At 37.6% G+C, this 22,980-nt stretch overlaps 1 protein-coding gene across 1 annotated transcript in view; it reads right to left on the bottom strand.

Annotated features, from left to right (window-relative positions):
* LOC140344306 (protocadherin-11 X-linked-like) overlaps positions 1–22,980 on the bottom strand; it is a 748,248-nt gene that overhangs the window by 174,155 nt on the left and 551,113 nt on the right. The window contains exon 5 of the mRNA XM_072431379.1: positions 16,142–16,340. Within this exon, the coding sequence (XP_072287480.1) occupies positions 16,142–16,340 (199 nt within the window). The remainder of the gene's footprint in view (positions 1–16,141; positions 16,341–22,980) is intronic.

Here is a 22,980-nt window from a genome sequence, read left to right as displayed (position 1 = left end):
TTGGAATACCTTGCTGTAGACAGTTTTCCAGAAGGAGATCTATAGTGGTGCAAATTATGTTTTTATCTTTGAATACTTTTTAAGAAAGCATTTTAAATGTGATTAAGAATAAAGTTAGCTCTTTTTTTTGTTTACAAACAAAAATGTATTTTACTAATATTTGAAATAGTTGTTGATTTGGCCTTCAAAGTCCCACTATCTGTTTAGGTTGTTTGTAGTCTGTTCTTTATGTTTGAAAGCAAAAAAGAAAGAATAATGCTTAATATTGTTGCAACATCTGGGTGAGATTTAGGATGTGTAAATAAAGTATTTTAATCAAGATTAACAAAGATATGAACAGTCATATAATGTATGGGCTCACCTTTGTTCAAAGTTAAAGTTAGGATAGAGATTGTATCTGCAGCAGGAGGACAATGTCCCCAAATCATTGTTTGGAGGCTAGGGGGGCCTGCTTGTGTGGGTTTCTCAACCATTTTAACATGGGAGAACCCTTGAAATAATTTTCAGGTTTCTCAGGGTATACCTGCCAATATTAATGATGTGCCCAATTCATGGTATATTAGCCTGGTGGTCAATGGCTATTATGTTTTTGGCCAGTGAGAAAAATGTCACCCTTACAGATACCAAAATAGATAGCTGCCATTAGTAGTAACTGGCCAAAGATGCAGAAATTGCTGGTTGCTCAAGTAACCTGTAGCAACCTCTGGAAGAACCCTGGTTGTGAAACACTGTTCTAGGTAATGAGTAGTCTTCCAATAAGTGGAAAGCAAGGTTTTATGTCCATTTAAACTGATATTCTTTAATGTGTTGTCTCCTAACAATGTCATCACTGACCTGATCATGATCAATAATCAACAGTAAAAATAAATCATGTTATTTAACATATGGGTCCTGGTGGTATCCATCCCTTGCTAATAGATTTCCAAGGCCATCAGAGCTACTGCTATTCAACATACCCTCCATATCTACACCTGTCACTACCACGACCAGCCAACAAGAATGAGGCCTGCTGATTATCCTGGTAACTGGATGAATGCTGAAGTTTACCTTATGTTCACCTCCAGCCAGAAATGGCGTCTATAAAAGCCATACTCCGCTTCACTGGTGGTTGTTGGCAATCACATTAGAAAAGAACATTCTAAATTTTGGGCACTTCTCAGTAATAGCACACTACACACTAACTACTTGAGCAAGGTAAAGTTCATCTGCTTGGTCATATGAAGGTTGAAGGTAGGTGAAGGTGTAGGTTGTCTGATTGAAGTTCTGCATAAGTGTATAGGGTATATAAAAAAATGGCAGACGGTCCAACCACCAATGCTCTATTCATACAAATATATATATATATATATATATATATATATATATATATATATATATTTATATATTAGATTGAAATAGCATTATAATGTGTTTGGAATATATATGAATATATATATATATATATACATATACCCCAGACACATTCTAATGCTATTCCAATCTAAATTATTCTGTTTATTAGCTTTGGTATTGTTATATGGAGATATACAGGATAAGGGTATAAAGGTAGCCAGCTCGTCTTCAAGCCCCTTGTCATAATAATTTATTGTCATAATATTCAGTCTCCGAATGTTCCTCTTTGATGATAGGAGAAAATGTGGTGATCATGCGCTAGAACTTTCTAGATTGTTAGAATGACTACTTTATAGCCTGCCCTCTGTGGATGTTACAGGAAATTAACCATCAATTTGATAATAAAGTGGACACAGATTGCTGCAGATGGAAATTGACATCTTGATAGGCAGGTCAGGTAATAATTTGGCACGAGTGAGCCTCAAGGACGCCTTGACCTTGGGCAGCTCTTAACAGCATCCGTGAAATCAATGGCGTATCAAGTTCTTAAAGATTTAATTGAATTGTTCATTTTATAATCTGTAAGGGGTTGTGTTTTATAAATGATTCATCAAGCATTTAATTTTTAAACCTTGGCAGCAGATACAATAGTTTAAGTGTGAATAGGATTTTAAAAAAAATGTGAACTTCATCATATGTTTGGCAAAAAACTAATTATATTTTTATATTTTTGTTTAACCAGAGAAAACATTTACAATAATTCCTATTTGGGTGCCATCCCATAGAGTCATAAAAATGTAATACAACAAAAATTAAGCAAGAGGGGTTCTTTGTTGGCACAAACATTTATATTGTGCAATTGTTGTAGACTTGAACAACAAAACATATTTAATTACAATCATTCAAACATGTGGTCCATGGCCCGCTTCTAGCATGGGATGCAAGATCTAATACTATACATATTGTAGGATGACATAGTCTGTTTACATATAGGGGTGAAGTATGTTAAAGAAGAAAGGGGAAAAGCTGATCTCAATTTCCAACGCATTTCACCATAAGGCTCTTTCAGGGATATGATGAGACCAAAAATTACAATGTCAATAAATTAGAGTAGGTTCTATTAGGGGATACCAAGTTAAAATAATGACAGCAAATACAACAACAAACAATGATAGGGCAAGGTATGGCATATGAAAAAAAAAGGCATCCAATAGCCGTGACAACAAGCCTTTTCAAAGAGAAGCCAGGATGAAATTAATAATAAAACAAGGATCGGTAAGGGGCCGGAATTGGCATGGAGGGCGAGAGTAGGAGCCTAGGTAAAGCATTTCCTGTAAGATAAAAATATGTATCAGGTAAGTGGTAGGTCCTCCCCAGGAGGAAACTAGTATATTGCCAAAATCTATTGGTAGGGGATAACTAATAAGAGTCCCAAGGTGCCCATATTGTTGTAAATGTATCAATGCAATCATGTAGCCAGGCTGTAAGGTGTTCCAGAACCTGGAAATTTCTAATTTGGGTTTATAGATCAGAAAACCATGGTGGGAAGACAATTTTTAGCATCTCGATATGAGACATTTAGCCCCTGTCAAGAAATGGGAAGCAAATTTTTTGCCAAGTTTGGAATGAATATGTATGGACAGGCCCAGTAAGTGTGACCACATCTAGGGTTATCAGAAGGTCCGATATTCCCTCAAGCAAGTCACTGACCAATTCCCAGTAGGGAACTAAGATCGAACATGTCCAGAATATGGGGTAAAATGTACCAACCTCCCCCTCCGACACCTCCAACATCTGTCGCTAGTGGTGGGGAAAATAGCATGTAATCTATCAGGTGTTAGGTACAAATGCATCAATATCTTATGCATTTTCGGTGCAAAAGGGGTCCATCCTGGGGGCTTAATATTGCTATTAAAAAATACCATTTACCACCTGCTAAAATAGCACAGCTCGATATTCTTCTGTTTTTAACATGAGCAAGAAAAAAAAAATAAAATCAAAACTAGAAATTCTGAAAACTGCAAGCACATCAGAGCAATCTTCTCTGTGATCTTTATCTAAACCACACAGCAGATCAAAAGCTGAGGTTCAATCCAACCGGCACAACCCACACCTTGCATGCTTAACTACAAGACAGCAAGTTTAAGTCTGCATTAAAAAACATGATAATGAAACTTTCCTGAAAGTTCAAAAGCATTAGTTGCAAATATGTATTTGGTGGGTTTGCAGCAAACCTGCCATTGGGAAAGTGATATAAATTGTTATGTCTGTCGGTAACCATGTGATGCCAAAAGAAAGAATTTTTTTTTTGTAATCAGAATTACGTCAAGGACCATACCGATTTTACTAATCTCATCACATAGACCAGGGGACCTTGGCTGCAGCCCTCATACATAATGGTATAAACAAAAAATCCTTAATTAATTTACTGCATCTATTATAGAAATACCTGACCTGTGTTGATTATGGTCTTTGAGGACTGGGTTAGAGGACATCTGACCCCCATCACCAATTACCAATTTATTCACAATCCATGAGCTCCTTGCTGCATTTTCTGGGAGTAAAATCCGGGCCCATTATGGCCTACACGTTTTGCTGCCCGTCATCATCATCACACTGTTGTAGAACCCTGTGATGGACCCAATAGCACATGTCCAGGTCACCAAGAACTGATGTGGACGCATGAGGAAGCATGTTCCTACTCTGCAGGCCAGAAGATACAGAACTCAGCACCTAGGACATCACTTTACTGGGGATATAGGTAAGTATTTGGGCCTTTTTATATATTAGTTTGCTAGGGTAGTTCCTAGACAGAATACAGCTTTAAATACAAATTGTTTGAAAGCAAATATGTACAACATTCTAAAAGGTTTTTAAAATGGAGAATAATATGCACAATTTCTTACTTACAAAGGGATAGGAGAAATTGTCTCCCCAGATGTAAAGGGAAAAGCTTTTTGGACCACTGGCCCCGTTTAGTCATCCCAATGGATTTATTGGGTCTTTGCAGAATGCAGGGGTGAAACCGCCTCGACTGTTATACAATAAAGAGCCATTAGATGGATTAAAATGGGTTGAAATGAAAATGTTCCTTCTATTACATAGGAACAGATGACTTGGATGATTAAAACCACCTTTATTTTCCAAGGTCTTGTAAATACAAAATGTAAAAAAAGTTAAATTATAAAAGGTTTAATCTCCAGTGATATTTACATGACAGAACCCCATGTAGGTAAGATCTATTATAACTAGTCTTAGATATAAACATTAACACAAAAGACACAACTGATATAAACATTTATTACAATCCCAGTTGGTGATAAATCTTTAATTAAAGAATGTAATTCAAGGTTGTTGTACAGCAGCAGACATTACAACAATATTATTCTTGGAAAGAACATATACAGCAAACTTTTTTTCATTATCCAAAGTTTTTTTAATTAAAAAATGTAAAAAAAAACTGTTCCTTCATAGGACATGCAATGAGGACTTCTGCTTGTGCTATATGAAAGGAATGATTTCATGATTTATATACAGTCTTCCCAGGAACAGGAAAGTGATCATTGTGCTGGGCTGAACGTTACTGATAATGAATTGCAGTCTATTTTATTTACTTTACATATATTTATTTTTTTGGTATGTCTCTTCAATTGTGCATGTAAATTTCAAGATGAGCTACTGTGATCTATAAACAGCATTTTTTTTTTTTTTTAACAAAGGGGAAAACGATGGAAAACAAGTGTAAATTTAAATATATCATGCAATTATTTAAAGAAAACCCTATTGCCGTCTACCATTGCTTTAGAAGATGCTGTTTGCTTGGCCTTAGTTTCCTGCTTGTGCCTGACTTAAAGATATTTGACACAGGACAAATGTTTAAAAAAGGAATTTTTTCATCTGCCTTTCACTTGTTTACCTTTAAGGTTTTCATGATTCGGCAAGTCATTTTTGCAGAAAGACACAGGTAACGTTCCTTCGGCAATAATGCATCTTACTCATCTGAAAGCTCCGGGTTTCTGCTGTCAAAGCTGAGCTAAACAACTATGATTGCCAGGAAAACGCAGCAATCCTGGCTTCTCTTCTCTGTGCTGAGGGTAAACCAGGATTGTGGGAGTTACATCATCCTGGCACGGCCAGTCAAGATGGCCAAAGATCATCTGAAGGAGGAAAAAAGAGAAAAAAGATGGCGGTGACCTGCAATGGAATGCTTATAGATAGGTCACATGGGTTTACTTCCGCTTTAAATGTTGGGTACAGCTAGGCCAGTGATTTCCTCTTATACATTTACAAATGTAAAGTGGAAATCACTGGCCTGTACCATTTCTTTATTTTCTTGTAGCCATAAAACATCCCACAAGAAAGGAAAGAAATGCAATTTCCCCTTGTGGGTGGGGATTGGTGGAAGCCTTCAAAAAGCCTCGAAACCTCCCAGAATCCCCCATTTAATAATCCAGAGAGTTCTGTAAGCTGCACTATATATCAGCTGCAGTTGGATTTGGGTAGCTATCGTAACCGCATTGCTCTGCACTCATGCACTCATGGAGGTTACATGTATGCACAGATCACGTACGTCAATATCTAAATGTGAAAAGATTCTATAGGGGGCTAAAGGATACCATTAAACGTCCCCTGTATATTGTATGTATGCAGCATGTATGTCATAGACAGAAATGTACTTTGAAAGCTGCCACTTATTTACATGCGGTTGGTCTCTGCGGTACAGTGTGCATGTAATGTCACAGTTAAATATTTGTCCTCGTAGTGAATAATAAAGAAAATGATCACTGGAGTCTATTGAGCCGTATTGAAGAGTCTGTCTGCAGAAAGCATCTTGACTGGGAGGTTATAAAAATGCCACAACCAATTATGGCAGCCACTATTCCTACTGCTAATTAAAAATAATAAAAGGGGACAAAATAACAAGAACATTGATCTTGGGAATAACTGATTCAGCAGAACCCCAGCCGCTGTCATTTAATCGCCAATTGGGAATTTTTTAAAGTTCAATAGACTAGTAAAATCGGCATGCAGCAAAGCTTTGGATATAGCAGCCAGTCTATAATCAGTAAATTACTGGGAAGACCTTTGTATATGTTCAGTATAACATATCAGTACAAGCAGTTACAGCTAGAAGTCCTAGGTTAATCCAGCTCCAATTGGCATTAAAGCTAAAGTTTAGTCTGATGATATTTTGCCTTCCCCGGTTCCTCCTCTCTTCCCTTCTCATAGTAATGGATTCTTCATATATGGTAGTAGTAATAAAAGTACATAGTGCTGGTAGACTTTTAAATAATGATGTCCATGTCAGCTACTTACCACTTTTAGGAATGAGGCATTAGATAAAGGCATAGACAGAAGCGTACAATATGCAGGTACAGCCAAGACAGTTATGGAAAGGAACTAACAAGAGAATAGTTGGCTATGAACTCTGATAAGTATAAAACTGTGCAGAGAAAAGGTGGGGTTGTCTATATCAGGTGAACAGGGTACACAAGGGGAACACAAACTGCCTTGTAGTAACCTCCACTGCCGTGTATATAGATTTACATTTAAGGGTTATCTTGTCCAAGTTAAGGACCAAGGACAGGTTCTGAATAGTTAAAATGAGCTTCCAAATCCTTATGGGCTGTTATGACTACTAAAAAACAAAAACTTTTCCCACTGACTTAAATGCAGTCTTTACAAATTTTTACCAAACCTTTACCAATGAAAATCCGTGATTGTTTCTCTTTTGTAATTTTAATACAGATTTGAATGGGATATTTTTTATCTGTATTTTTGAGCCTGCAGATATTTCAAATGTCCAATTACTCTTCAAAATCCCAGAGAGATGCATTCTTTGAGAATACTGATTGCACACATTTAGACCGTTTCCAATTGCAAGCAATAATTCACAATACTGTAAAGGTTAGCTGGTATGGTCATCAGACTAATAAAAACATAAATGCCAAGTGACCTTTCTGGTATGTGTTCGATGACCTAATAAAGGGAATTAGAGTCAAACAATGGCTCATTGTACATAGAAGGCCTCCTATTACCTTTGACAAAAGACAGTTAAGCCGAAATCTAAGGACGCATGACATAGATCTGAAGGCCGACATCAACCTCCAACACCTATCACCCCCTGAACTAGAACGGCTCTGATAAGAAATTCCCTAATTCTTATGCTTCTGTGCGTAAATGATAAACTTCCATCAAATGCATTTCAGAATCTTTATCCATAAGTTATTTTCGAAGCTATCGGAGCTGAACCTCAGCATTCATAAATTAGAACTCTACCTGGTTTTAATGTATGTATAGTAGGTGATGCTTAGGCAATCTCAAGCCATCAACCCTCCGGTGCCATAACGGCTACCCACGTTGTGTTCTGAATGCAATTTTGTTTACTCAGCCGTACTAGCCCAGGCCATTATTTATTATGAGTATGACAGTTAATCACAGAAGGAGATTAGGAGAGTCTACACGCAGCGTGACTTTACTCTTGTCTGTCTTTCTCTCTTCCCTTCAGGTTATGTCGTTTAAAACATTCATGAAGATTGTAGAGTGAAAGACATGGGTGCTGGCGGAATCATGTCAGTTTAAGTGATGACATGAATCCACATCAGTGAACATCTGTCACGCGCTTGGTTTATGGCTGCCAAGGCTCGTTTACTCGTTGCACTTCCTTTCATTCCTCTTTATGTCACCTAGCTGGTTTTATTAGCTCTTTAACCGTTAAGCAAGGGAAATGAAAGGTGCCATGGAAATGATACCCAATGCCTTTTATTGTAATTGCCTGCATTACATTAATTAGTTAGATCGGCATAAAAAAAAAATTAATATAAAAAAAAAAAAACTCTACACAGATTTAATACGATCACCTTTACAAAAATTACGATTACAGAAGCTTTATTTGGCCCAAGACGAAGGCAAAGAAAACGGATTATTAGGGGCAGAGCAGTGTTGCCATTGGCAAATCTTCAGTTTTGGAGAAAACTTGCTTGTGTTCTGAAGAGAAATGGCCTTGATGATGTCAGTGTTTTTAGAATGAAATGAAACAGCCTCGGCATCAAGAAATTATTTCACTAATAGAATGGAACTCTTCATTCCGGGGATTCCGGTAACTTCAGGTAACAGGCAGGCAATGTAAAAAGAAGCCGGAATGGCACATGAGTGATCAGAAGGGGACAATCAATGGCACATGAGTGATCAGAAGGGAACAATCAATGTCAATAGATGTCAATGGCCATCTATCTGCTTGTATTTCTGCCCACATTGTCCTAAGATTCTGCAACATGGTACATCCCTATCTAAGAGGAAAGAAGACTTGACTTTACTTTGCTGCAGTTCAGTGCCACTTACAGTTGTGTCCCTACCCCATCTTGTAACTGTATAGCAAAAGAAGAAGCAGCGGACTAATGAGCTAATTTTTCTTTCACTCTACTTTCTTTGGCCATCAGCTTGTTTTTGTTATATCAGTGCAATTTTCATAGCTGGAAAGGACTTTTCATGATCATTTCCAGCAACAAAAGTGTGACAGATGAATGAATGATGAATGAATGAGCATGGCACAGTGTCATTCTATTCTATAGAGAAGGGCGGGTGGGAACGAGCGGGCAGCACCCTGCTGTGCTGTTTATGGATTTGTCAAGACGGATCTATGAATGACATTGAGTTACCAATGTAATAATATGTTGGACTTTCATGCAGTGAGCCCAACCATTCATATTGGCCAAAAATCATTTCAGGTGTGTACATAGCCTTTGCTTTGCTAAAAGGTCAAATTTGGAAACTTACACAGATGGTATAATAATAAGAAAAAAAAATTTTAAAAATAAAGAGCTGCATTTGTGTATTTTTTATATCTGCACTGAGCTCAGATTTGCCAGAGGAGGTTCATATTCTTACAAATGGACATTCGTGACCATTTCTCAATAAACAAAAATATTATTAATGACTACTGACCATTATGTAAAAATAGGGCTTTCCTCAAACATCTCACCAAGGCTAAGAATAGCCAAAGTTTACTAAATCCCTGGAAATCAGCTGCATGGTGGAATGCTCAATGGTGACATAACTAAGGTGTCCTGAACCCTTCAAACTCTATAGACACTTCCATCATTAATCACTCTCTGAACAGATAACCTAGATTTAATTGAGACTCTTCAACCTCCCCTGGTTTTGATGTTCGCCTATTCCCCAACCTTTTAAATCAAATATCCAGTTAATGACTATACAGCTGTTTCTTATATGTGTGATACACGATAACATTCTCAGCGGGTCATCAAAAAAGGTTGACATTCCCTCAAAGCCGTGCAGTACAGTTTTCACCCATTATATTCTCCAACCTCCGTGTAAGCTAATTAGATTAAAGGTACAAGATCAATCAAAACCGTACTGCTTGAGAAAGATTAATGGTTTTTCAACTGACTGTATTAATTATTAGCGCTCTCATATGGAGCTAAAAAGACTCAGAGTAAAAATAGAGAAAAAAGGGGAGGGAAATTGTGAAAACCAGATGAAGTCATTAACAAAGAAGATATATTTCAGAAATTTGTTATCTGCTCTTCAAACTTCCCATCATAACTTTCACATTAAAAATAGACTTTGAAAAGTGGATTTCTTAGGCATTAAAAAAATGAATATTTTCATGAAGATACAAAAAAAATATTATAAATCAAATTATAACTTTTATTAAGAACTTCATTTGTACGACTTAAACACAGCGTTTATTCAAACCCCAGTTGGTCTATTCATATGAATTGTATACACCTGTAATTGGCTGATACAGGCCCATTAGAGGAAACATATTTTTCTGTGAATTAAATACAGCTAGGAATAAATTGGTATTTGAGTTATTTTATGATAAATTGCTGTCTAAATTTTTGCAATTAGTCAAGAACAATTTTGCTTTTTACAAATTACAGCACTGCTTTAAGAATAGTAGGGAATACATTTTGAGAAACCATTTCAATTAAGCAAGAAAAATGCCACGGCCTGGTGTGGCTGGAATGAGCAGACATTTATGGTTGTAAGGTAAAATGGCCAAAAATGTATTCAGTTTTAAATTGATATGTAACCTGATTGTTTTATCAAAATGTTTTTAAAGGCATAAAAGGTCTGTTTAAGAATGTTTTTCACCCAACTTTTATCCAGAATTCTAACATTCCCAACAGTGGATACAAAATGCGAAACACGTTGAATAATAACCAACTGCCATGAATGCAAATTCTTGAAAGTTTTTTTTTTTTTAATTGTTTTATTATTGTCACATTTTATTTATATACTCCAAATATATATATATATATATATATATATATATATATAGCTTTAGCCGAATCTATTTTAGCCCAATGTATCCACATATGATGGAAACATTGGGCCTGACTTATTAAACCTCTCCAAGACTGAAGAAGATAGACCATCTTGGGTGAATTTAGGTAATCCACTTAACCTGGAACCGATTCTATAAAATTATTTCCTATTATATGGCAAATGTTTTCAATCATTGACAAATCCATTCCAAGTTTGCTGGATCACTCAGGTTCACTCTTTATAGTCTATTTTCTCCAATCTTGGGGAGCTTTAATAAATCAGGGCCATAAATTCATCATGTTTAAATAACTCTTGGGTCTCTTCTAGACATTTTAAATTTAATGCAAATAAGTGAAATTGGGTTTTATCTATAAATACATTCTGTTCTTTCTTTTTTCTTTAATGTATGCCATTACAATCCCAATTACATAGATGTGTAGCAATACTCACTTTAGCCTACATTAAACTAAAATTAAAGGGATTGGCATTTTCTGGCATGCACTGTACTGAACTTTCTTTTATTTAAAAATAAATGAAAGCACAAAACTTTGCAAATGCAAAGAACACCATATGAGATTACCTGAGCTACCCTGAATTATCTAACTATATGTATGGGGGTGTTTCTCATACGATGGTGTTGGGCCTTTTCATCGCATACTATATATCTATTTATGGCATACTTATACCTAGGAGCAAATGCCCTTGAAATGGGTGTTTCAACAGGACAACTACAAACACAGCAGTAAACTAGCAACATCTTGATTGAGTTTAAGATTGAGTTTATGGAATGGCCTGCCCAATCCTCAAACCTTAATCCAATAGAAAACTTATAGGGTGACATCAAAAATGCTGTTTCTGAGGCAAAACTAAAAAACGCAGAAAAATACCTGTGCACAGGTACCAGACAGCCGTTTCCATGCAACACAGATGTGCAGCAATTCTCAGTTCTCTAGATATTAGTTTAGTGATTCAAAGGAAAGCAAAATTCGGAAACATTTCCCAGTTTATACAATGAATGTTTGTAAAGAAAATGCAGACACTGCTATTCTTTTGAACATCATATTTTCCCTTTTCTTCACTTACTGTAAAGAAAAAAACAAACTTTAATACACTTCCCTTCATGTTTTGATTTGGAATAGAATGTGCATTGTCCCCAATGCATTTGTGTATGGAATTAAAAGCTATTATAGGAACTATGAGCTTTATTCACTTTTTTTTAACAAACTGCTAATATTCTGAACACAACTGTATTGTTACCTTTAAAAGCAATTTTACCTTCAACCAGCTCAGGGAAAAAAATAAGTTTGATTAAATTTCAGACAGCAAAACAGGTACCATTGCTTCAAGAATAATTTCACCCAAATCACGCCGCTTATACCTACATAGAGAGAGGTTTCTTCTTTATCGTAGTTTTAGTTTGCTGCCCAGAAGGTTGATAAATGGAAGCTACCTTGAAGTCAAGTTTAAACTGCTCTATATTGGAGAAAAATGATGAATAGGTTACTTCTATGTCCTTTATATGCTTTTATGTGCAAATGGACATTTTTTGGACATGTGCTCTATGTGCTACTGTCTAATCATATGTATCTGCCCCTCATTATTATCTGCTCCTGGTTCCTTGATTTCACCCCTGATTTTTAACTTGCCTACCTTTATTATTATTACACAGTATTTATATCGCGCCAACATATTATGCAGCGCTGTATAAAGTCCATAGTCATGTGACTAGCTGTCCCTCAAAGGAGCTCACAATCTAATGTCCCTACCATAGTCATATGTCATTAATATAGTCTAATGTCAATTTAGGGGGAAGACAATTAACCTAACTTCATGTTTTTGGGATGTGGGAGGAAACCCACGCAGACACGGGGAGAACCTGCAAACTCCATGCAGATAGTGTCCTGGCTGGTATTCGGACCTTGGACCTAGCGCTGCAAAGGCCGGAGTGCTAACCCCTGAGCCACTGTGCTGCCCTCTCAGATGTTTAGGTACCTTTTATGTAGTTATTATGACTTTTCTAAATTCTTTGTTGCTTCTTTTTTTATCCCTCCCTTAAGGCTCTGACCAGACAGTGTACTAGGGAGTATTTAGTTCTCCAAATATTGACAAGCACCTGTCACATGCTGGTGACCATTACTTAATTTCATAGGTCTTTTGGGTTGTCAAGGGTAAACATTAACAATAACAGGTCAGACATTTGCAGAATGGTGTAAGTCTTCAAACAGATGGTGGAGCAAACAACAGGAAAAGTCATAGGACTGCTGGCCAGGTCAAGTGCAGATAAGCTATATACATGTTAAAGACAATTTAACTGATCAATAACTGACAGTAGCAGAGGATACAGGACAAAGATCAGCACGCTTTTAGTTTTAAATGTTAATTATTTTATGACAAACACTATCCAGAAATCACTCGGGGATAAAGACGGATCTCTATTCAGGTCATGAGCAAACAATTACTAAGGCACCAGGTGGATATTCTGGGTTCTCTTTATAGGTGGTTAATGAGGGTCAGTTGTGCATAGCGAAGATCTTATCTGCAGTGCTTAGTAACCAGCAGATGGTACAAGGTGGATTGTTATAGTCACCTGTATTCTCTATAATGAGTTTCCTTTGCATTATATAGAATATTTATTATACGGAAACCCTATTGATTAGCTTTGCGTCAGCCAAGGTCTGTAATTATAACTGGGATTTTCAATGGACAGGAAAAATATGGCAGCTCTGTTCGGCTTGTTAGTAGTCACACAAAGCATATCAGATTTAGATTAAGTCGCCCTTTCCAGGAAAATTCCAAAGGAAGTCATTGCGTGGATCTAGGTGCAGAATGTTAGGGCCGGATCACTGAACCATTATACAAGTAATGCAATGTGACGGCCTCGGAAAACACAGCTAACCTCACACAAGATTAATAAGACACCGTGATTAATACCGCCCTTTATCTTAACGACTGCATAGTGATATTATATGCACTTGGCAGCCATGAAGTCATTTGTGTAAAGCGATGGTATTTATTATAAGTGTACAGTGCATGTTGCAGATTGGATCCACTGAAAGGTATTAATGATGGAATATTGCTTAGCTAATCTTCTCCATAAATTTTCATTATTCCTCCCGGACTGCTGTGATTGATGGATCAGGTATGGAGCCAGGAACCGGACTTAAATGATGATGTTTACAACTGACTGTGACTGGATGCAGAGCATTGACGATCATGCTACATCTGATGTATACACAGATGATTATATTGGAGAGTTAACCTTTTCCCTGCAGTCTACATGCACCTATTTCTACTTTTCTATGGGATTATAAGTCTATAAGTGAGCTCTGTGTCCCACTTGTTACTCAGTGTACCCAATATTTTAAACAACATATAGATCATTGGGTTATAATTTTACAATTGTTTTTAATTAACAATCAATCATGTATATTTGGGTCCTATGGTATGTGGCATGCATTCATGAGACATTGACATCACTAGGGTGCAGGTAGTGTTCCCATATGATTAGCCTTGGTCATGACATATAGGTTTTTGCAAGTTGGTTGCATTGGGCATTAGCCAGAACAGAGCACACATGTACTGTGCAAGTCCAAGGTAAAACGTATTTGTAAATACATACAACCAAAATGTCTGTTTCATTCTGACTATTAAAATAATTTATTAGGTGTTTTGTGCTTAATAGGTGAATTGATTGCTTGGGGATTGCACCAATGTGGAGCTATCCATGTGTACCTTTTATTTATTGGCTGAAATAACAATGAGGGTGGCTGCCATTTATTTATTTTACTTTTTTGGACACATATTGCAGATGTCTTTAGCCACCATTGGTCAGTGCTAGGCTTCTGGTAAGTTGCTGTACCTATAAGAGAAAAAGGTTCTACCTCCAAGTCAATGATACATAAAACATGTTTCAGCCTGAAAATCCAGTAACTGGAAAATGACATCTGGCAGGCATAGTAATGTCAGGTCTGATCTCACATTTCTTGAGTTCCAAGTTGAAATTTGAGGTCAGAATCCACCCCTATTGGTACTATCAGATCCCCACTGGTGGCAACCCGGAGACATTCATCACCAGGATAAACAGAGAGGGTCAATCTCCCCAGTGCACATTTTAATATTCACATGAATTGAAAGCTCTTGCTCACAGTAGTATCTATCTCATCACAAATTTGCCATGGGTGTCTTAGCAGAGTTCCCATATTCTGATTCTTATGTCCTGACAAAAGTATGAGCACCTATGAGAGAGTTTAAAGTGATGTTACATGGAACCAGCGGAGTTATACATTTTTTTCACCTTCACAAACTCTATCTTTCCTTATTTCCATCTTTTGGCTCATGCAATCCAAACCTCTCCTATTTATCTTTGAGCTGCCCTATCTGTATAGACTGTAGTGGCTCCCGGGGCCAGTCCCATAGGCTACCATTGCCGGTGTTTTCCCTATCAATCACAGACGCTTGAAAATGTAAACCTGCAGGAGCTGTTAATTAATTCCCTCCCTAGCAAGCTCAACAGCACAGCTCAGAACTTTGCAGAACTTTTATTGATTTCTACACAATAACAGAAATTTTAAAACCTTGCACTTCAAAAACACTTACGCCATGGAAGTTATGCACATTCTTGATACCTATTTACCTACAGGTAGCTTTTACAATTTTTTAGAAGTGTCTTAGGATGAAAAAAAAAATAATGCAAACCAAATCATTTTCCTCTTTGTTTAGATCATAACATTTTTTTCATTCAACCATCTTTGTATTACAGAAAACAGGACAGTGAAATCACATTTAAATATATCAACCAGCACTCCGATCTGAGATCTACAAAAAAAGTTGATTTTTGTAGTGATAACCAAATCTGATAGACCTAGAAATTAGAATCAGTTATATGGAAAAGATTGCCAAGGAAATATTGTTTGTGAATGGTCTAAACCTGAGCAACTATCAGAGAGAAGATTCAGAACAACCTTTGCTGGTTGATACTGGGCCTCCTCTTTGGATACTCATATACTTCAGAAGACAGAAGTTGATTAACTTGTTAAAACATTAGTTTGCTCTTCCCCGCCACTTTGTCCAGTACTGAAGAGTTCATGGTATATCTAATATGGGGGGGAACATATAGGTCTTTCTCTATAATTCCCATGTGCCAGGTTGGTACTTGGTGATTGGCCCTTCTGGCCCTTGCAAGCATTATAAGGGGTGGGTAATTGTCTTCAAATTGATGAAAGCTCCAAACTATAATAATGGAGCTTGAACAGGGCTCCTTCTATTCCCCAATGGCATCCAAACAACTCTATTGGACAACAAATGGATGATGAATATACTGTAATTATCTGGTGGCCCATCGCCCTGCCCTGCCTAGGCCAAGCGTTTGTCCATTTTAAATTGGTGTTGGATGCTTTCCAGTACAAAGCTAAAACACGACATCCTACCTTTGTCTGTCAAAAATTGATTAAAACTCAGAATCAGTCTAATAAATATTCCAACTTTAAAGAAATGTAATAAGCAGAAAGTGGCTCACTGGACTCTGGGTCGGAGTTCCCATCGCCTTCTGTCCTGCTGTTAGTAGAAGTTTGCTCGTAGTATTCCTCCTGCCCAAAGCCAAGGGGCAACGGCTGCGAAGCATTGGAGCTTCCACTGGGTTCCTGGTCTCCTAATCCACTGTCACTGCAACTTTCCTGGGAGCCATCCGGGAGGTGAAACGTGACACGGCGCTGGACCTGAGAGAGGGGGAGAAAATGACAAGGCATCAGCTGCGATTGGAGTAATTGCCTAATGATGACAATTTGGAAAATAATGTACTTCAGAAACCTGGCCCAGAATGCATTTTCATCATCTTTACCTGAGCACAATTTCAGCAGACAGTTCACAAATAGAGGCCAAAGTCACCTGACACGTACGCATTACCAAAACTAGGAGAACAGTAAAGAGGACCTGTCATTCACATAGTAAAATCTCATAATAGGTAATGTACGGTCTGTAATTGTGATTTTTAATGTAATTTGCAGGATGCATTTTCTATGCAAGGCTCACGTCAATTCAGGCCTATATGCTGTATTAAGGTAAAATATTTAAATGCAGATTTTCAGTGTAAATGTCTTAGAATACTCTATATCAGTGCCCATATTTTTGCTGTTGATATAGTACAGTAATAAAACCTGTTCTTGTGCCTCCGATCTATGTTGTCTGAAAAACTACATCTACTGAGGCATCACCCAATACTTCTACATGTTTGAGATGTCTTACTCTGCCTAATGGATGTTTTGGCTCAACCCGCCAATGTCATCACAGCTCTTCAGGGACAGCTAACAGGTGGAGGCGCAGTAATCCAGGCATGCAAAGTGGACAAAAGACATCCAACAAGCATGCTCAGAAGTGTTGGATGTAGAAAATTCTTCAACTAATATACTTTTGTAAGCAGGCACAGATTTTGTTTTAAGGATTTGAGTAAGAGAACCTCAGTGGGGTTCCTATTACTTTCTGGCTACTGAGGAGATTAACTCCCTTATCAGTCCTAGAGATCATTGTTCTAGAGAAGAAAAGTCAAATTGTTGGTAGTTTAAACAGTTAAAAACAGGCAGTTAAAACTGGTAGTTTTAACCAGAACAGAAAACAAAAGTACATTTTCCATTGGGCATTTATAGTGAGAACTGCCTAGGATGGGATTTTCTTTCATATTCTGTTGCATCTTTGAAACAGTAAGAAAAGAGAACTCTCTCCAGTGGTATATTCCATAAACCTCACTGCAATCCTGGCAACTATCAAACTAAAAAGCAATGGGTGCTGTGGTGAACTAACAGCTGGCGTGATTTTCAAAGCCCAGCAAATATTCATGTTTTGTCATATATGCATTTGTCACCTTCTCCAAACTGAACATGTCAAACCATGTCTTTATGGGACTAATTCTGTGCAAAGAAGAGTCATGACAAGGAAAATGACTGCAGCGCCGGCTGCATTCATTGATGAGCTCAGTGTGCGATCCCTGGCACTAGAGGTTAAATGGGGACAAGTCTCCCCATTCAAAACCTCTACTGCTCTCTGATTAGCTGAGGAAAGCTTTCCTCAGCCAATTAGAGAGCACCAGAGGTTTTGAATGGGGAGGCTTGTTCCTATTTACCCTCTAGTGCCGGGGATCGCACACAGCATTCCCAGGGCTGCATTCGTTCACTGGAGGTTAAATAACCTTAGTGCACGGGGATCACAGCAGAACTGCACATGAACTCTCAATGGAGTTTCTCTCTTGAGAGTCCATCTGCAGTTCAGTTCCCACGGTCACTGGGCTGATAAGTACAGCCCAGTGACCATGGGAACTTTGCGATCACAGCTGATTGGAGGAGGCAGTCATGAGGAGGCCATCAGCTGTGACTGCAAGCGAACTCTCAATAGAGTTTCTCCATTGAGAGTTCATCACCGTGGGTGACCGTGGGAGCTGAACTGTAGATGAACTCACAATGGAGAAACTCTATTGAGAGTTTACCTGCAGTTCCACTGTGATCCCCGGGCAAAAGAGGTTAATTAACTTCTAGTGCCGGGGATCGCAAACAGGGGGATTCCCACTGCTGCATGAAAGAATGCAGCCCTGAGAATCCACTTCGATCCCGGGGCACTAGAGGTTTATTAACCTCTAGTGCTGGGGATCATAATGATTTCCTCGATCTTCCGATGGTTTCGCAAAATCGGTTCGCCGAAAATTTGCGGACCCATTGGAAGTTCGAGGACATTTTCGCGAGAATGCTAGAGGCATTCTCACTCATCCCTAAAAATGACCCAACAGTGATAAGTCCTACTGCTGTCCCACTGCTCATGAATGGTGTACTGGCAGAATTTCATCATTTTTGCTCCCCAAGGGGATACAAAAATAAAGAATTTAAAAATAACAGGGAGCGATAAAGTATATCATAAATCCAGTATATAAAAGAATTATCCAAAAAAAACATATCAGTTTCATGAAAATGACAGCTTACATTGGATGAGTATGTCCTTGCAGAATATATACCCTGAATTATATCAAGGATTAGGAAAGATTTCAAGAGTGTTCTGCAGTTAGTTCTCAAGTCTTTGACACATATAATGCTAATGCAGCCTTCCTACTCTGCGTTGTGTAAAGGAGACCGTGTTTTGCTTGCAGTCATGCCCCAAGCACAGGCACAAGGCGTGAACTCCCAGCCATTGTAAGACCTGCAATTTACCTAAAGGTTTTTACCCAACAGGGAGCTTGGAATTAACAGGCAGAAAGTAATCCACTTTTTTTTCCTCCCATTATTCATGCTGAAATGAATGATCAAAGCTTCCATCCACTCAAAGTTCAATCTTTTATTGCAATAATTAGACCCTGATAAGAGGAATATTAAACAGCATATAGCTTAAAAAAAGACATTTACTGCATTTCTGAGTGGCTTTCAGACATGAGGTCTTGGCCGGCTTTCTTATACATTAACAGATTTAAAAAGAGTTAATGAAAATGTATCTCTGCCCAACAGCAAAGATATCATTTGCCTTATAGACCTTAACTGTAATGTATTGATGTGACTTAGCAGCTTGGTGTATGTCCGGATGAGTCTCTGTTTGGAAGTTAAACACTGCTGGCTCTAATGGCTAAAAGTGGGTTATGTGACATTCAAACTTTTACCAAACAACCAAAGTGTTTCAATGAGATTTAGGCAAAAATCTTTATATAATGTTCTTTTGATACAGAAATGTTTCAACTAGATCATGGCTCTCACCTCTTTTATGTATTATTACTGTATTGTAAAGCTCCCTTCACTTTAGGTTTTGCTATACTGAACTGCATCTGCAATGGTAATGCCCAACAGACCTTCAAATATAAATGACCCCTTTTACGTCATCAATACATAACAAGTAAACAGAGTCTGAAAATTCCAACTTGTTACAGATAAGTGACTCATAATACTGAAGCCAGAGAATCATTATGACAATATTATTATTATGCCAAAATACCAACCCAAGAATAAAAGACTATTTGGAATGGAATCCATCCAGGCCATTTTATATATAGTAGAAGTATTAGTAGTCACATTTACCTGGACTTTTTCCTAAATGTTGAAAAGGTTTCATGGCCTTCCAAGCTGCTTCTAACTTTTGATGAATAGGGCTTACTATTAATACTTTATATTCAAAAGCAAAAGAAAAAAAATAGAAAAGAATGGCACAGTAGCTTAAATAAACCACTGACTTTAAATCTATCACCAAATAAAAATTAAAGCCAAAAACAGCCGCCAAAAATAAAGATAAAAAAACAAAGGCCAAAGAACTAGCAGTCATAAATAAAGTTCTTAATCTGACCCTAATCTTTCCATATAGAGCTTTCCATATTCTTTCCTGCAACAACTGCCAACCAATTCACAATGGCTGCACTGTGTTACTGTGTTCTTTTTTATTAAGATGGGATTGGCTAAGCCAAAAGGCCCCTTATTGACCTTTCTACACCTATTGGTCATAGTTCACAGGTCATGCTGGGATTACAAATTCTGAATACACTGTGAAGAGTACTTTTAGTGCCTCAATATATAACTTCTTCTCATCTTCCCATCTTTTGGGTAAAAGTTTGGGGATAGTCATTTCCCTTTCCAGGACTGTGCTCCTTTGCTCAAAGCCGGTTCCAGAAAGACATGGTTTGAGATGTTCAGTATGGATAAACTTGAATAGAATGGCCAACACAATCATATTGGTGTGATGTATCTAGTAATAATTAGTCACTTTTTCTTGTAATGCTGAAGATGTTTTGCAACTCTCCAAGCTGCTTCATCAGTTGCATCATTATGCTTCATTGGAAATTATGAAGCAGCTTGGAGAGCTGCAAAACATCTTCAATATTAAAAGAACAAGCCCAGTTAATTGTTATAAAATACTACTAGATGAGAATCTTCACAGGCATTGGTGTGATGGTCGGGTGCTCACTTATTTTGGCCATTGCAAAGATCATGGCCAACATTTTTGAAACTTTTGGCCATTTAGTGTCTCCTATGTGTGTCTATCTATCTTTGTGCCATATAATTATCAATAGATACATACACTAAAAATATTTTTCATTCTTGTGTGACTGAAGTAGCAAAATTTGTATTCAGCCTTATAACCATATTGAAATTGTTGCCATGTCATAAACTCCTTTGATTAAAGCACCCTGCTATCTAACGCTCCCACAAAGATAGACGTCGGTCTGGGCGACGTTTTAGGGCTGAGCACGATCTGTTCGTAATCATTTTTTCCCCTTCTTCCTGACAACAACAACCAATTAAAATTTCATCTTTCATACTAATCATAAAAGACATAACATTAGACGGAGTAAAGAGGCAGTTTAATAGAGGAACGGTTAGGCAGCCTCAACCGTTTCAGTAGGCTTCAGAAAGACATTACCTTATGCTAAAGACGTGTCAAATTGCTACTTAAAAGAGTTCCTTTAAAGTAAAACGTACATGAAAGTGACTGAAATGAGATGGAAATATTTTATATTCGCTCAAATATATCAACAGATTGTGGCAGAGTTTAAGTTCTTATGACAAATTCTCTAAAGTTTATTCATGTAAGAAAGAGAGAAAAAAGAGACAGAGAAAAGGTACCCACAACGGCCTGGTCTGGCCATCTTCATCCTTAGTTTGGGGAGATGATTATTGGCCAACCAGTTATATGGAAGATGCCAGTCCCACATGTTTCAAAACCTGCTCCATTCTCATATGATAAACCTATTTGGTTTGATTGCTGCACCACTCTTCTTTTCATCTTACCACCACAACATAAACATAAAAGCTTGACCGAACCAAGCGTTCATATTTATTGGTGGCTTTGCAGAGACACGTGTAGGTATAGCCCTACTTTTAGGTGGTGAGGGAGCAGGAGTGATAAAATGAGATAAAATGGAGGAGAGATATGGATTAGAAAGCGTATTTATGGTTATGAAGTACGGGGACCTATCATCCATCAAAACCAACCAAAATGGCACTCCAGCCCTACATAAATATTTCATTTAGAATTCAGCAGACACTTCTTTGTAAATCCATCACATCACTCATGATTCCCTTTATTGCTATGATATTGGGGCCACCTACAAAACAGCATTCCCAACTCATACCACCAAAAAGTCCTAGTGACCAATAGAGACCAGAAGAAACCACGAGGCCTGTAATACTAGAAATAGATTGTGCAAGCAGTATGAATATGACTTCCTGGAAGACGAGGCCCATTTTTTTCCTATAATGGCCCAAGCAGTGAGAGACAACTTCAGAGACTCCCTGTTATCATCACCTCAGAATTCAAATATGTAAAAAAGGAGAGAAAACTCCCCATTCCCTGGGAGGAGAGACAGTTTTTATTATCCCCAACCCTACCCTAGTATATTTTACTGCCTATAATATGGTGTAATGTATAGTTGGCGGTCTGGCCCCATACTTTTTTGGGTTTACTTGAACTTCCGTGGCTTATTCATATAAACCAAAGAAACCATGGCGGGTTAGTTAGATATTTTCAGTTGCCACATTAGGAAATGTTAATTGTCCTTCCCAAGGGCTTTGAAAGATGTGTCTTATCTGTATCAGTCATGAAATATAACTACTAATACAATATTTTAGCTGCAGTACAAAAAAATTCACATCAACAACTTTGCAACAATCACATGATCATCCTTGTTGATCTTTGGTACTGTAATACATATTGTTTAGTATTATTACATGGTATTATTAATTGTTATATACAATCATTCCCATTATACCAGAGGATTGGAAAATCCCCTGTAATGATGTATATGGTGGTCCATATAACAGTATACCGCATGTAATACATGGTCCAAACCTTCATAGAATGTGATATTTAAGTGCAGTATGTCAGACACAGATAACCTGATTTATCCAAGGTCAAAAAAGAGATAAACAGGAAAATTTACGTTGGGTGGGTGGGAAGTAACTTACGGGCGTTTACGGTGAAAGCTCTTAACCTTTGTGCACTCTCATCCTTCCAAGAGAACTGTATAAAGTATTTATGGCTCCAATATACATTATTACCAATCAGTGACCCGGAGACTCCATCAACTTTAGATCAGCAGTACAATGCCAGGGCATGGCTAGAATTCATTGGAACGATTTCTTCTGATAACCCAGCACATCAAACAATTTAGACAAATTTCCTGACGTAGTGTGAAATAATGTATAACATTTCCTATGGCTCTTTATTCAGAGACGTCATTCCAAAGAAACACTTGGTCATGGTATAGACTACCAATACGACTTGGCTTGTGTCCACCATGTCTGTTTAAAAAACACAGCAATGCATGCATTTAAAGTGTATCTAGATCCAAAAACAAAAATAAAATAGAATGCAGATTATTATTTTTTTTCTTTCACATGGTCAGCA

This window comes from Pyxicephalus adspersus, chromosome Z, assembly GCF_032062135.1.
Source record: "Pyxicephalus adspersus chromosome Z, UCB_Pads_2.0, whole genome shotgun sequence".
Classification (NCBI taxonomy): domain Eukaryota; kingdom Metazoa; phylum Chordata; class Amphibia; order Anura; family Pyxicephalidae; genus Pyxicephalus; species Pyxicephalus adspersus.
Note: the sequence above shows the minus strand (reverse complement) of the source record. Positions and strands in the feature narration are given on the sequence as shown.